The 17,328-nt window shown below is 43.2% G+C and overlaps 1 protein-coding gene across 2 annotated transcripts in view; it reads right to left on the minus strand.

Annotated features, from left to right (window-relative positions):
- LOC117728010 (SH2 domain-containing adapter protein F-like) overlaps positions 1–17,328 on the minus strand; it is an 85,014-nt gene that overhangs the window by 62,520 nt on the left and 5,166 nt on the right. For both annotated transcript variants that reach the window (XM_034528657.1, XM_034528648.1), the window contains exon 2: positions 7,353–7,485. In XM_034528657.1, coding sequence (XP_034384548.1) covers positions 7,353–7,485 — 133 coding nt within the window. The remainder of the gene's footprint in view (positions 1–7,352; positions 7,486–17,328) is intronic.

The following is a 17,328-nucleotide window of genomic DNA, read 5'->3' on the forward strand; positions in this document are numbered from 1 at the left end:
AGTGTGTAATAACTGTCAGTCATTTCTCATGGGATCATGTAGACGTGACAAGTGGGAGCATGCCTCTGACAGAATGAGTCAGTGGAACAGTTGACTGTTTTCTGTTAAATATACACCCTATAATGAATCTTAAAAATAAAAAAAACATTATTGTAGCTATGTAACTAGTTGCAATTTGGGGATTTTTTTCTCTAACATTGTCTGTAGATAGTTTAAGACAATATAGAAAGGTGGTGTTTCTTTTAGCAAAGCATCATTTGAGCTGGAAAAGAGGAGTGGCGAGCTGGTCGAAAGACCCAAATACCTGTTAAAAAGGGAGGCGATGTGAGGCGCGAGTGGACAGAGGAGGTGTTAATTATTCACTTCCCTGTCCAGTTTTCGGCCCATGCCTTAAAAGCTGTCTGTAATCAGCGAGAGTAATGCATAAATGTGTTGCCGAGGTAATTAAGCAACCCTTCAAATGCACCAAGGCAGACGTGACGGAAAAGAAAAGAAAACAAGACACGAGAGGATAACTGCACAGTTATTCTTTGCTATACTACCAATTAAAACTAAATGTACCAAACTAAATGGCACAGATGTCAAGAATAGCAAGAAAGTAAAAGTGGAAAAAAGCACTTTTGAGAAGTGCCACTGCTCTGGATATGCCTTGAGTCAGAGCTCTGGGCAATAAAAGCAGAGTTACAGGCCAAGCAATGTAGCACCACATGTACCTGCCGTCGCCTGGGGTGAGTTGTCACTCTTTTGACTGAGTGAGTGAGTGAAGAGGAGATGGAAACCATTCAGCACACCATGCCTCCATTCTTTATTATCGACTTGTACCCATAAACTAACCCACGGCTGCTGTAACATGCCTTTGTTTTCCCTCTCCAGTCACTCTCTTGACTTTTCTGTCTTAGTCTCTCAGATGGTTCTCTTTTCCACCGCCTTTTGGTCTTGTGTTACTTTCTCTTTCCCTTCGTCATCCCTCATTCGGTGTCCCCACCTCTGAACATGTTCTCTCGCCCACTCGGGCTGTGCCAAACTGGTAATGTTCCTGGCATTTCTACGTTGGAGCACAGAGGAGGCTCAGCGCCGCACTATCGTGAGTAATTTAAATGATGGACTCCATTGCTAATGACTCATCGCTTGGCACTGAATGCTCGTCTCCACATCATTGGGAGTGCGATGCCACTGCCCCGAGACATTTCCCAGCACATTCCTCAGACAGAGAGAAAGAAAGAGAGGAGTAGCGAACACCCATCTACCATGAGTCAACTATTCTGGAAAACATCAAAGCCCCGCCCCTTGAGGCATGTTGCACAACTCCGCTGCCGCTAAAGGACTGAGCAAGATCTGAAACATGGGATAAGGACAAATTGAGGTTACAACTTTGACACTGTGTGTAATAAATTCACCACTGCCGTAAAAGTATTTCACACCGTAAAGTTTATTTCTGTTCGATACCCCACATGCACGTTCACACAACCTCAACACGGACACTTCAGGTGCAGTGGCGTGGCTCCGGCTCGAGCACTGGGAAGTGGACTTGACTGCAGTGTGTTTGTTTGGGAGAGCTCAGTCATGCGAGCCGTTTGCACAACATGCCCCCATTGTACTCTGGGAAAGCTCTCACATGGTCATCTGCCTGCCTGGCTGATTGGGGGAGTATGACGACCAGAGCTTGTTCATTGAGAAATGTCTTGACGCACACGCGGTACTAGCCCAGCCCATTTTACAACAAGTCTGAACAGCTACAACAATGTGTGTGGGAGTCAAGTCGAGCAGATGAAGTAATATCACAAAAGTGGATTCAAGCTTTTCTTCCGGCGGCTCCTCTTGTGAGAAGGTGCCGCTGCTTTTGTGGAGGTATGCAGGGAATGGCCATGCTGACAGCTGAGGTGTGTGTGTGTGTGTGTGTGTGTGTGTGTGTGTGTGTGTGTGTGTGTGTGTGTAAGAGACAAAGGGTACCAAAAAAAAAAGGACTATGTGCGAGTGTGAAATCTCCCGAGACATTGCATATATTCAAAAGACCCAAATACAAGATATATACACTTTGAATACATTAATTCAACAAGCCAAAAGACCAGCTCACAATAAAGGGGGACATGTCCTCACTCAGGCTGACACAGACTTACATGGATACCAATGATGGCACACGCCGCTGACGCATGTAGACATGACAGACGTTCGAAGGCACTCTGTAAAGATAGAGTTGCTGTGCAAAATCTTCTCAGAACTGCAGGTGGAGCCTCGACCGGCAGCCAGGGTGGAGCAGCTTACGCGGGGGCGGCTTTTCAGGTTAAGGAAGTCGTGACATGCCCCTCCAGCGGGGCCATAAATCAGTCGACTCAACCTCACTAAGGATGGCTCTTGGGAGAGAGCAGTGGAGCGCACGCACACACACACACACACACACACACACACACACACACACACACACACACGCACAAGCACCAGCCGCTTCAGCTAACACACACAGATTCAAGTACACATGGACGACGGTGTGAGTGCCAACCAACACACAAACACACACACACACACAAACAGCAGGAGTGTATACTCTGTTATGTAAACGGCTGTGGCACTTTTCGCCTCAGGCCTTACAAGCCACACCTACCACTACGTGGTCGAGTGTATGCATTTGTGTGTAAGGTGTGAATATTGTGTAATCAAGGAATTATAATTGTATCTTCAAAATAGCACATCTGGTTTCAACATGTTTTAACTGTAAACTTCTTGAACAACATGTCACCTTTTGTAATTCAATAATAAATCAAGCCGCCCAATTGGACACTTTGTTTACACTCACTGTGGGTGAGGTCGTAGGCTTGTTTCTGGTGTTTTGTATTAATTAACTAAACCCGTGGTGAGGTTGTCAACCCACCCAACCCGTCTTTATTTAACATATATATGTTTACTCATGCTTTGTTAATGTGACGTTTTTTTGCTGTCTTATCACCATTCATATCTATGCAATCAATGTGTTAATGATTAAATGATTTACTAGGGCACAATGCAAAATACTCTGTTGCATGTACAAGTCCTGCATTCAAAATATTTGTCCCAAATTATACTTAAAGTACTAAAAGTAGGTCTTAACCTAAAAGTATAGTCTACTCATTATGTCATGCTAGCATTTCAAATAATACAAATAAATAATACTTATTTATTATAAATATTGATTCATTAATGTGTGCATCACTATCATGATGCACACATAGTTGATATACATGTTGTATTAACAATCTGAACCTGCAAGCAGCTTAATTAGTAACTAATATTATCAAATAAATGTGGTGAGGCTAAAAGTACAATATTTCCCTGTGAGAAGTATTAGGCTAGAAGTATAAAATTACATAAAATGGAATTTTGGAAGTACTTGAGTAGCCTAAATGTACTTCGTAATATTCCACCACTGCAACAATAAAGGCACAACGATGTTTACAAGAGCACAAAGATGTTAACAAATCTAGCCCCTTAATGTCGCTCTCAAAGTCCCCCATATTGATGCATTAAAAATCTGATTGGCCGTTTATGGCCACTGGATTTTCTTGTGCAACAAGCCTTTTGTTCTCTGGAGAAAATGAATAGCCTTCCTGTAGCTTGCAGATCACATTGTTTGCAGTGAAAAGATGCTAAAGTGTATTAACCAATCAGGTCAAATTATGAGACTGCAATGGCTCATGAAAATGTAAAATGAAAGGCAGAGATCGGAGGAATGTGAAAAGCCTTTTCTAATCAGTATATGAGCACAGCCTGACCTCCTGCTATTCAGAGGCTTGTACACGAAGCAGCTGTGCCTTCTGCTGCATCATGGTGCAAATTGAGCTAATCAACCTTTAGGTTTGGAAGAAAAATCTTTGCACTCAAAAGATTTCTGGTAACCTACAGCAGCAATACCGTGAACATATAGAGGCTATATGTCACATGCACTTCATCACTGCGATTCCTAAATCAAATTCACAAACTAAATTCCCACAATTATCGCTGAATAAGTATCAGTTATGGAAAATATTCACTTCCGTGGAATCAGCTTAATCGCAATATTGCTTTATAGAGCACCTACTGTCTGGTCATCTCCTAATCTTTGCTAAGTGCAGTGCGCAACCACAAGTGATTTCTCAGCTAAAGATACTCATCTGAGGTGTCCACTTCCAAGAGGTTATGACATACAAAAGGCTCCGTATGCGTCAGAAAACATGGAATATGAGCTTCAAACTGAGATTAGGCAAGATAATATGCAAGATTGATAGTAAGACCTCTTATGTAGGAAATTATAAATATCCGTAGTAGTAATATTCAATGACTGAGATTGAAATGGAAACTTATTTGGCACAGCAGTGTAGCAGTGTGTGTGAGGGTGTGCACGTGCGCCTGTTAAGGGAGATCCTAGCCGACAGCAGCTCAAAGTAAATCTTGTGTTGAAACTTGAAACAGAAAGGTCGTCCGTGAAAAAAAAATAAAAACGTCAGGCAGTCTGATTTATTCTCAGTCTTTACTTTCTTAGAATTAATTGGAAACACTTCACATGAGAAACTATCTGTTACACACCTTTGAATTTTACAAGTTGAGACGGGTACAACCCATCTTATGGGGAGGCGGACTAACCGTTATATAGATGATGGGAATTGGGCTGGTGGTAAATTAAAAGCTTGCTCTGACAACCATAAATAGAAACTTTTCTGTTGATTTGGCTTGTTGTTGGAGTTCTGTGTCCATCTGCACCCATCTGTGAAAGCAAGTGCCGGGAAGAGGCGAAGAAGCTGCGGCTATCTACAGCAGACTGCCGCAGTCTGAGAGCTGAAGGAAACAGTGGAGCTTGTCATTGAGAACAAAAGCCTCGTCTTGCTTGGTGAGTGAAGGAGATGAGAGAGAGAGAGAGAGAGAGCAATATTGACAGAATGAGAAAGAGACAGAGACAGATTGCATCTCATGAGCGGTTTGGTCCTTACTTTGCTTCACTGCAGCAGCCCATGCTATGAATCCTTTCTACCTTTTGACCAGCTAAACTCTGTGTGGGCAAGTTCTGCCTGACCAATATTCAATTCAATTCAGTTTATTTTGTATAGCCCAATATCACAAATTACAAATTTGTCTCAGAGGGCTTTACAATCTGTACACATACGACATCCCTGACCTTTGACCTCACATCGGATCAGGAAAAACTCCCCAAAAATAACCTTTCACAGGGAAAAAAGGGAAGAAACCTTCAGGAGAGCAACAGAGGAAGATCCCTCTCCCCGGATGGACAGATGCAATAGATGTCATGTGTACAGAATGAACAGCATTACAGAGTTACATAAACACATAACATGAATATGACAATGTATGAATGGACCGCCACAATCCATGAAACAGATGGAGGTAGAGAGGAGGGGGGGCGGGGTGCAATATGCTGTCAGAATGAGGGATGCAGCAATGACTCTATATCCAAATCAGTGTACTGACTGTATTGGTGAGTGCATCTGGCCTTGGACAAGAAAAGAACGTGAAAGAGCAGCGCCTGACCCTCATTACATCATTGAGGTGCCCTTGGGCAAGGCACTTAACCCCCAACTGCACCGGTGGGTCTGAACTGGGCCGCATTCACGTGTGAATGTGTGTATTTGGAGGAAGGTGTTGCTGAAAAAGAGCATTCATGCTCTGTATTTCTGGCCTGGATACATAAATGTTGAAAGAAAATCAGGACTAAGTGTGCTACAAATAATGAACCAGTGAAACATAATATTTGGGTTTTCCCATAATTATACTTGTAGATGTTCCCTGATCATTATTATGTATTATGGGTGCTATGAGCATCATTAATATTACATTCAAACTCACAGTCATCAATATAGCCCGTCTGAGCTACTTCCACACAATTGATAGAATTATTCTGGAGACAGTTCACAAACTTGTTCTGTTTGCAGGTGAACATATCAAATAATGTTAAACGTACCCTTTTCAAATAATGCCAATATGTCAGCATGTTTGAATGAAATGCATTATTTAGTGCTTGTGAAAACACTCATCCGTGGAATAACTCCATGGCTGAGTATGAATATTAAAAAGACGACAGTAGAGCCAAAGAAATCCACTAACCGCTCGATTTAAAACAACACCCTGCCGGCTCAGTCAAAACAGCAGACAAAAAGTTGCAATCATTTGATATGATGGATAAAAGCAGGGAGCCTGAAAACAACTCCACTCCAGGGTTCAAAGACAGGAGCAACGAGAAACAAAAAAAACAGAATAAAAAAAGAAAAAACAACCAATTGCTGCCGGTTTGTCAATAAGAGTCAAATGAAGAACGGTGTCAAGTTGAAGTTAAAAAGCACCGTAAAAAAATAAAAATAAATAAAAATAAAAAAAATAAAAAGAAGAACCACAAAAGCCTTGCTGAGATTTATCTTTTCTTAAAAGCTTCCTCCACCTGAGAGAGGCGATAAATCTTCAGATTTTGTACTGAGCTGAGGCATTGACTGGGCCAGAGGTCAAAGCAGTAAGACGGATGAAAACAAGAGATTGTCTGGAGGCCCATTAAAAGAAAATTGCCAATGAGGGACAGACACATGTCCTGCCTTTGTGGGAGCGAGTGTGTGTGTGTGCGTGTGTGTATGTGTGTGTGTGTGTGTGTACACATTATCATGTGAGGGAGGGCGAGAGGTATCTGCGTATTGTCGATGATCTGACTGTGTACTGATACCTTCATCCAAGTTCCAGAAACATCAATTTGACGTCTGACAGTCATGAAAACATTTCTGTGTAACATTCCTTCCCTTGCTACTAAAGTCTGGTTGGGAGAGGAAAACAGCTGCCCCATGTTTTGGTTTCTACACCGTGTTCATCGTGTCTCCTCTCTTTCTGCACATTCTTTGCCACTGCTGCGCTCACCTCGCCACAGAATGAGTGTGCGCTGTGACAAAGCTGTGTGGAGAATGTGGTTCAGCTGAATTCTTATGTTAGCACATAGCTATTGCTGTCCCTTCCTGGAAATCCCAGCAATTGGCCGTCTCCATATGCACACACAGTTCAGCAGGAGGAAAACATTTCTGAAAAAACTTCTCTTCATTGGACCTCTGAGGCGTGTTTTTAAAATCACTTATGGTCTTGTATGATTTCTGGGGGCAAAATATCTGCTTTTGACATCATATCACACGGGTCATTTTTGCTCCGCTGCACCTGCCATGTAAATCGGCATTAGGCCATCTAAGCCTGTTCATTAATAAACATATGGTCAAATCACACTGCATACTAATTAATGCTCCATATGAAATCATAGCCAAGACATGAAGTATGTGTCCCATATCCTGCAGTTCTGAGGGTGTGAAGGCAGACCGCGGCAGCTGGGTGACTGATCGAGATATCAGAAAAAAAGAAAACCGATCTACCTGCCATCATCTTCTGGGCTTCATAGGGCTCCATGTAGCCATCGTTCTCGGTCGTCACCTTTTCCGTACTGATCTGAGTTCCACCAGCCTGCTCAGCATCGAAAGGGTCCGCGTAGTCTTCAAGGATAATGGGCTGCACAAGAAAAAAGAAAAAAGGAAAGGTGAGATCGAGGTAGGAGTCAAATATCAAGAAGGGAATTCATGTTACTACTCTGTTAAACAATACAACATGGGTGAGTGTCAGGAGGGTTGCAAGACGGATACTGCTGAGGCCCAGGACAGGGCCAAGTGATATCCACCGAGGGAGGCCAGAACATAAAAGGGAAAAATGCATACATAAATACCCCACCCCCCATATGCCTCAGCACACCACCACACTGCCTCAGCTTATAGCCTTACTGCTGTAAGGCTATAAGCTCTCTGCTACTGCCGGTCGGCCTAATTATACGACAGGCCTACATTTCAAAAGAAGAGGAAAGAAGACCACAACTGCTCAACTTTCTGAGGAGAAACAATTCGGTAGATTTATGCTGGCAGTGAGCCACGGCTAATTGCAGTCTTGCTCTTTTGCTGAGCATTTTGTGCAGTAGATGGCAATTAGGTGGACGTCCTGGGACCCAGAAATACAGCTCAAACCTTTAGGGAGCGGAGCAGCATTTCGCGTCTATAGTTCCTTGGGGGGACATTTGGTTCCTTGAAATGTTTGCTTCATCTACCAGGAGGCCGCTTCAAAAAGGAGAGATCCACCCTTTGAAAGGGAAGAGACGACCATCCGAGCCATCCGTCCTCTTGGACTTTGGATAATGAGGGAGCGGGTGTGACTGGGGGACATTTTCTCTGTTGTGGCTCCTGACAGTCTAGTCCTGCCAATCAGTGGTCAGGGGAGAAGGGCACCGACCGCTTGTTCTGTTATACTTGGAAATATGTTAGTCAAGGGTCAAATGAGGAAATGCTCATGCAGACACCTAAGTGAGCATGTAAACACATACATAACTGGCACTACACCCTATGAGTCATGTGTAAGAGGAAGGGATTTGGTCTCATTATAAAACAAGCTCATCACTCATCTGGCGGACGGGGTCGGGCGGGGCCGACAGGAGGTGGGCCGAGCCTCGTGCCCGCCACGCTGTGCTTCCACCTAGCCCGCTTTGCTGGGAACAACCACTGTCCATCTTTGCCACAGAGGGAGCTTCCCAATTGGATTTGCAAACCCCATACGCAGGTCACCCGTGAGACTGACACACACACACATACACCTTCCAACTATGGGATTTCTCTTCGGCTGGGAAAGCACCTACATTTTTAATGTACTGATCGAGGTATCATTTCACAAGATTTCTTGAAATGTTTCCAGGTGTTATATACTTGACAGTTCAGGGGGGATAATTTGTACGCCGCTTAGTAAAGAGCAATGCTGGCTGGTATATTCCTGCACAAATCACCTCCACTATACATGGATTAGCAATAATAGGAAGGGAAGTAAGTACCACGGATGTTTCTCATAGCAGCTACTGTGTGTTAAATCCACCTTCCTCAATATTCCCTCTCTATCTGTTTTGGGGAAAATATAACTTCTTTTCTTTCCGCCACAGCATAATTATGGGTTCCTCAAATGTTTTGCTTCTGTGAATTCAAAGCAGGGGGGGAAAATCCAATGCAAACATCTTTCTGGTTTGTATTGTGCCACAGAAATATACATAATTCACTCACAAGTTTTAATTGAAATTCAGACATTCAGACATCTGTGCTGCCAGAGAGACCCTCAGCAGATTATGCACTACAGCCACAGTGTCATCATTACTACATCACACCTTGTTGCATAGAAACTCAGCCATCAGTCATCATAACGTGTGCCAAACCCACTTCAGATAGAGTCACTGCAAACACAGCCCAAGCCTCAGAATAAGTAACCCTCATGAACAAAAAACAACAACACATGAATCACATAAATGAGAGGGATTAAGGCCAGTGCCTATTTAACTGCAGTGCACAGTGGCTTGTGCTTTGAGATCAGGAACCACACATGTGATAAAACACTCTAAATGCTGCCTCTTACATTCTCTCCAGCAGCTTTAGATGGCCGCAGTGGTTGAGATATTTTTCCACAGGTTTTTAGCAGAGCTCACACCTTAGACTTCTACTGCCTTCATACACCTTCAAGAGTCAAAGGATGTTCGGGCATGTTTCGGAGAATAATGGCAGTCACTTATTGAGTTATGTGTGGAGCCACTCCAAACATATGACATCATCGTTTGCCTTTCCTGTTGACATAATGGAGGACAAATAAAGGGCAGGGTGTGTGATGAAAATGTCTGATTGTATCAGACAGAGGGATGCATTCATGGATAAGAACCAAAGCTTGGTTTCAAGACGCCACTTTTAGTTTTGGGCCTGATACGAAACAGCAACATTTACGAGTGGTTTATATATTTTTTTGTTTGGTAATGTCTGAAGTGGCATGGTACTAGAGGGCAGATAAGGTAAAACGCCATCCCAAACAATCAAAAAACGGGCTGAATCAAAGTAATCAATCTAATAGGTGCTCGTAACACAAAACAGGAGTCTGCAATCAGTCACAAGTGGATCTTGGCTGCTCTTTTAAAATGACCTCAGTATTTAGAATGAGCTTTTTCATTATTGTAAAGTCTTAAAACATTCTGCCAAGACAATATGCAGTTATAAAGTATCTACAATCAATATGTATCACTTCAAATTCAGTTTGTGTCTGATTTAAGGAAAACATAGTGGGCTGCTCGCAATGTGAATATCTTAGTTACGGTCCCTGTGTTCACAATAAGGTTGCAAATGTCAATCATATTTTCCAGGCATGTGTGTATTTAGCTCCCAGTTGGGGAGTCAAAGCTCTGTTCAATACCTGGCTCATGCTCTCTTCCCATATAATGCAGTCTAAGCAGATGGCAAACCAGGTACCAGCCTGACAACTGTTGAGTCAAAATGAAACAAAAAGTAGTAGTTCATGTTGCCTCTTGCTTTTTCCTTTTCATTCAGAATTATTGGGCAATTGTGTTACAAAATGGCTCAACATTGCAGTAGGTGACTAAGAGGACTTGTTTGTTTGCCAGGTATCTGGTGGTCATTATCAGCTCCTCCCTGTGTGTCACATTCATACCTTTACAAAGCTGTAATGTGTACAACTGCAATATTCTATCGTCCCCCATTAGCAGGCAGCAGTGTAATTAATTTTAGCCTCCACAGATCCTTCCTGAGCATCTCGGGATTTGAACTATCTACATCAACAGACTCAGCCTCTGTAAGGCACCACCACGCAGCCCCTGCAGCCTAGTTCATGTTTGGGTGGAGGAGGTGGTTAATATTTCCAAATTGCTCCAATGTGTCCTTCCTGTCCCACTGTACTAATGACTACTCGACAGCAGGAGGGGTGCTTGAGAGCGCCAGCGTCGCCTGGGGACACACCATCTGCCTTGTGGCATACCGGGGTGTGTCAGGACTGCAGCCAAGCCACACTTGTCATGAAAGCAAAATTCCCCCTCAGCACAAGACTGCAGTGCCTCAATATATCAGGTCTTTGCTAAGCCGCGCTGTAAGCCCATACGAATCTCTCAAAGCCACCTCGGAGGCTTAGGCCGTGTCCCCGTGGTAGCTGGGTCCTTTACTGGTGTGCAGCATAGAGAGAGAGAGAGAGAGAACACTCTCAATTACTTTCATTCCACAGCTCAGATCCCAGGTCGGCCATGTCTTACACCTGACAGAGAGCTCTGGCAGCTCGCGAGCGAAGAGAGCAACTTCTTGAAATGCACTGCAGTTCTCGGGCAATGAAGCAGACTTCAAATCAGCGGGGACAGACGGGACACATTAGCAAAGGAGGGGGACGATATCAGGCACCTGCCATTTTGGCTCGATGCTACAGCTTTACGATGCCGGGATTGCAATTCGATTTGGCCTCAGACTTCCATTAGAAGTGAGAAAATATCGGCCGCAATTATCCTCCTGCACTCTTAATCGAGAGAAAATTTGTTCGGGCCGGCTCCTCAGATAATCAGGACCCAAATAATTCAAAATTCTGAAAATCCAATCGTTGAAATTGAGTGGAAATGTGGCAAGGCAAGGCAAGTTTATTTATAGAGCACAATTCATACACAAGGCAATTCAAAGTGCTTTACAGCTACATAAAATGTGGTGGTAATAATAACAATAATTCGAAAAATAGGCTGCAATATTTCTATTTTTCAGCATTTTTAAGACAGCCACATATCCAGTGTTGACACTTAACCACAAACAACCAGCAGCAAATACAATGTCACAGCCAGGCAATTAGCAGATGAACGCCTTTAAACTTACATGGAGGAAAATAAAGACTAATCTCACTCTGGCTGAATGAGTGCAGACAGGAATATAATATTAATATCATGGCTTGTCCAGGAAGGATTGAACACGTCTGGGGCTAGTCAAGGTTGAAGCCCCCCTGAGAATGCCAGAAACATCAGCAGGCTGTAGAGTGAGAGGAGGGAAAAGAAAGAAAGAAAGCGGGCTGACGTGTGTGATTTATGTCTCACACCACGAGGGATTTCAGCCACTGATAACCTAATACAACTCACTGCTTAGCAGCTCAATTGCATTAAGGCATTTCAAAAGGCGTTTTCTTTTTTCTTTTGTTCTTGAGCGTGACCAAAAAAGTATGCCAACTATTTAGAGGACATAAAGCCACTTTAAAGAAGTGGAGTGAGGCAAGACAAAAGATAGGGGGGCTGCCGTGCATAAAGTATGTTTACTCCTGTTGCATGGAAAAACTGTTCAAACGTTCATGTGAAACCTAAACTCAGCAGGCCGAGCATCACCGCAGTGCCTCTGCTGATAGCTCCTCCACTTTATCTTTGTCTGTAAACATAGGACGAGCGTTCTGTGTAGTGTGCAGTCATCCTAAGATAACTTGGCAACAGATTTTCTAGAAAGAACATCGTGGCAATAAACACTCCCTCAAGGCAATTTATTTAAGCAAGCATGATCACAGCTTCTCTGTTGACATAATGCAGTTACTATCAATAAGATACTTTCGTGTTTTCGTGCAAATCTGGTTACAATTCATTGAAGCCCCCTTGTGAAGACGGCGCCCTGCTGGGCTCCACCAAACAGATTAGGCAGACGGAAAAATTGGCCTCTAACGGAGACAGTGCACGATTGCATCTCCCACCATACAGACCTGACGTTAATTAAACTTTATTGAAATGTTCCCAAAGAAACACGGCTGCCGCTTGAGCTCCTGCCTCCATGAGCCTGGGAGAGTGATGTGCCTCCTCTAAAGGCCTACTTAGGAGTCTGCAGAGGCAGCTAATCAAATTATATATATATATATATATATATATATATATATATATATATATATATATATATATATATATATATTTGCTATAAAGACGCCTTTTCTCAATCAGTCACAAGCTACCGCAGTGCCCACACCGACGGAGAGCACTTCACTTCCGATAAAGAAACCAAACTCTGTTTATTTCCAGGTATACTCATTTGCTTTGCTTTTAGGCTAATTGGAGAATCATTCAAGAGCAGCGATTCAGTCTTAGCGAGCACGCTCGTCCTTGTGGATCAATGCAAACAAATACTGACTTCACTGACAACAAGACAAAAGCAAGCGCAGACCTCCTTTACAACGTGCATGATTAGTTAAAAAAAACATACAAAGGCGTGTGAAAAGACATTCCTTCTCTCTTCCTGTCCTACCACCATGACAGCAAGCTCAGAATTGAGAGTCCAACATATACTACTCCACTGCACGTGTGTTGGAGTTAGCATTCTAACGATGTGCTCGGTCATCAGTTTCACATGTGTCTCCGTCAGCGACATCTGTGCTGTTCAAAGAGCGGCTCACTTTAAGATTCAGAGCACATTAAATGTCGGTTCTTCAGATCTCTGCACTCTTACCCATGTGGGGCGGCTTTCCGGGAGAAGCCGGTTCTTTTGGCACAACTGATTTAGCCTGTTGTTGATTATGGCTTGCATGGGAATGCTTCCAGATGCAGCGACAGCGACACTGATAACCTGCACCGCTCTTGTGGGGAAAACATCAGCAATACATACAATAGTGGAGCCATAACAGTATTGAATGGAAAAGGGCGTAAAAACACATTGGATAGTCCACACGCCCCCACTGTGTGTATGGGTTGCTGTGCATTATGAAGCTTCCACTGGGGGTCACACAGTGCACATGTGCACTCGTAAATCAGGTACAGTATGTGTGTGCATGGGTTGGACAAATAATTAATTAAATTAAATACTAAAATGAGTAGACTAGCTCTCAATCAGTGAGGTAGTAGGAGGTCTAATCTTCATTAGTCAATGCTTGTTCAAATCAGACTTTCCAAAGACATTCAGTCCGTACAAATGATTACTAAAGAGGTCCCTGGCAATCACGATGAACTCCTAGAAAAAAAGAATTCCTAAGACCTGCAAGAAGTTACTAATAGGACTATTTTCTGTCATGTTAACTTGATATTGATATTGACTACTGGAACATTTCTGGTAACATATAACATCAAATATCTTGTCACAAAAACTCAGTAGCATCTTCATATGAGTGCACATAAACAAAAGGCATACAATTATGAGTCAGCATCACAGAGAAGACCATATGCTGTTAATCATATTTTCATATCTCTTTTGCTAATAAAGCTTTTTAGTCATCTGCATTTTTTTAGTGCGGAGGTCTTATGTGGGTGTTATTATCTGCTTTAAAGCATCTTTAACATCCAATAACAGTACATTGTGGCATCCCAGAACTCCCCTATAGCCATTTCCAGCCCTCAAGACACAGACTCGACAAGACAAACATAATTTGTTGCATTGTTTTAAAAAATGCTTGTTTTGAATAATAGCTCAACTTTTTTTTCAGGATTTGTTGAGCTGACGTTTGACCTTGAAAAAGGTCAACGGGCACAACTATTGTTTTGAATTACTACACATAGAACATCCACATGAGCTGCTAATGGGTCTGCTGTGCGTGCCCCCGCTGTATCAATATGTTGTCAAGCTGTAAAGTAAGAAGATGTGTAAAAAAAAGTTTCTTCAGGATCAGAACAACACTAAACTAAACTGCACTTGTGTGTCCCGCATCCCCCGTCCGTTCCTTTCTGTACTTGCACAAATCGCCTCGCGGCTTCCACCATTTTTACGCTGCTAAATAATATTTTCAATAAATTCCCACTCTTGCTGCCCTCCTATTCTGATGAATGACTGCATCTTCCTTTAGCACCCGAGGCAGTGAAGCACAAAAAAGCAGCCCAACTTGTCCCTAAGGACCTCCTTTATTGAAACACACTCCACACAGCCACTTAAGACCCCCAGTGGAGAAAGGCGAGGGGGCCATGGGCTGCACCCTATGAAGGTGCTCTTAATATGCAACAGATATTCAAGATTAAGTGCTTGACGATACGCTTGACAAAATCCAATTGCCTTCCTCTGCCCCTTCTCTCTATGATAGATTTATTGGCAGTGTTTCTGGTATACTGTTGTAGTGTGCGGCACAAGAGTCTATAATAATTCAGGTGCTACAATGGAATGTTGATATTTGATCAAATATGATAATCCCTTGCCCCTGTAAATGAGCGATGCGTCCTCAGCGTGTGCTACACTAATTTCCCTCATCTCTACAGTTACAATTATTGTGTAAACATCAATTTGTTTTTGGGATTTGAGAATGAGGTAGTCGGCTGAAAAACAAAAAAGAATAATGAAGTTGTTAGCCCATCAAATACACAAACATGCCGATACATACCGAGGACATGCAATCCACTCCCCCGTGATGCCGCTACCACAACGCAAAAGCAAAAACAGTATTGTTTACCAGAGCTCCTATAAGATGCAAACCGACACAATTAGGAAAGTAGGGCTTCATGAAACAACACGAGGAGATCCACTGGGATGGAGGCTTTGATTTCGAGAGAGTGATTTAGAAAGCAGGGAGGAAAAACAAGCCACAGTCGGGCTGTCAACAACGCTTCACATTTGGATGTGAGGCCGTCTTGGTTGAGGCTGGAAGCTCCGCGGCCTCAGATAGCCTCCGTGCGGGGAGGATGCACCGAGGTCCCTGAACGTCGCCTCCACTGACAATAGAGCGAGCGCTCAGGGTGGAGTCCCACACCTCTGCCATTGCTACGTGGCTTCCCACCTCTCAGAGCAGGATAGCAAAATGCTAGAGAGGCAATATCAGGGACAATCATCAGTCTGTTGCCACAAAGAGCCCTCGGTGGAGCATGCAACAGCTATATGTGCAGCCCCCGTTTGTCACTATTTCCGACATCTAGATTGCTCATGTCTAAACAGCCGAGAACATTAACCCCGGTTACATTTTAGCGCGCACGCGGCAGCCAGAACAGCCAGCCTACACACAGAGGGGCGAGCACAGACTTGTCAAGTTAAAAAGGGAATGTCACAAAGTTGTAAACACTTCCTGACAGGATGGGAGAACTTCCTTAATCCCGGAGCAAGCAAGCCATTCCTTATTTTCCACCAAATCACTGCAGATAGGGTTTCTTTCTCTGTGCGCGTTCCTGTCACAATAACAGCTCATTTGAACCGTGGCAAAAAAAAACAAATAAAAACAATAAAATGGAAGCAGAGCATCATTACGACCAAATTGTTCCATGGACTTGTTTCTCATTCACAGAATGAAATGAAATGAAAGTCTGGAATCCCTAAGAAGTGGAAGTGTTCAGCTTCCTGGTGAGCACTCAGATCACAGGGCAGCTCTGTTTGCAAGACGGAAGTCTGGCTGTCTCCTGCAGTGCGACACAAAAACAACCGCCTGCACTCCCACGCAGAGAGAGATAAAAAGGGAAATCAGATCTCCATGACCTCTGCAGTATACTGTATTGTGATGTAAAAATAACTATTTGGTTACAGCTGAAATTTGCATAGTTTAGACGGCAGAGCTACTGATTTTAGAAAACATGCAAAAAAGTCAATGCCTCATGCAGATTCTCTCTTTGTGTCTCAGATGGCATCCAAGCTCCAGTCTCAATTAGTTTTTTGTTTTTTTATTTCGGTGTGCGACGATCTGCCAGACCTTCCAGGACTCCCTCATTCTTTGCTTAGACACACACATGCATGCACACACACACACACACACACACACACACAGTCATTAACCAAAACAGAGCCATGTGTCTACTACTCTCCAGGGACCAGAGCTGCAGCACTAGTCTGCAGGCTAATTGTGACCTGGTGGAATCATGTGACTGATGTTCCGCTGCAAAGCTAGAAAAAGCAAATCGAGCAACAAACACAACAGACTCCATCGGGAATCTTTAAAGTGGAAAGAAGGCTCCCAGATGGAGGGGAAGGAGAAACTAAGCAAACAATGGCTAAAGGGCATCACTTCCAAGACCTATAACTTTCAAGCACATGTAGCGAGATGGTTGTATATATAAAACCTAACCATGAATAGTTATTACATCCAGTTATGCTGGATTACAGTGCCATCACACAAATGGAATAGGATGCATTGATTCACCAAAATAATATCTTGATGAAAAGCCAAACCTGCTGGTGCTCAATTGAATAACCATTACATTAAGGCTTCCAGCATATCCTCCACTACAGGATGACTTCATTCTGGCCCACAGGGGCGGGGCTTAAACATGTACACTGTTTGGCTCTGTGCTCTTTCCTTCCTTTCAAAGCGCCCTTCCAGGATTCTTGGTCAAATCGCAGGAATCCATTGTGGTGCTCTTTGGACAGTAAAGCATAAAAAACACAGAGTATCAAGTGTGTTTGCCATGAAATGAACAATTTGTTGTATAATTAGCGGTGAGTAATTAAACCTGACTATCTTGTAATCGTGAACTAGCAGGGGTGACTTTGAGAAAATGCCTTAGATGCTTAAAATAGTTCAGTTCAAATGCATGGCATTCTTTAACAGCTCAGTGAACAAAGGTAAAATAATCCCACAATCATCCCTGCCACTTCACGCCAACAATATCAAAGTCTA

The sequence above is a fragment of the Cyclopterus lumpus genome, chromosome 3 (assembly GCF_009769545.1).
Source record: "Cyclopterus lumpus isolate fCycLum1 chromosome 3, fCycLum1.pri, whole genome shotgun sequence".
Classification (NCBI taxonomy): Eukaryota; Metazoa; Chordata; class Actinopteri; order Perciformes; family Cyclopteridae; genus Cyclopterus; species Cyclopterus lumpus.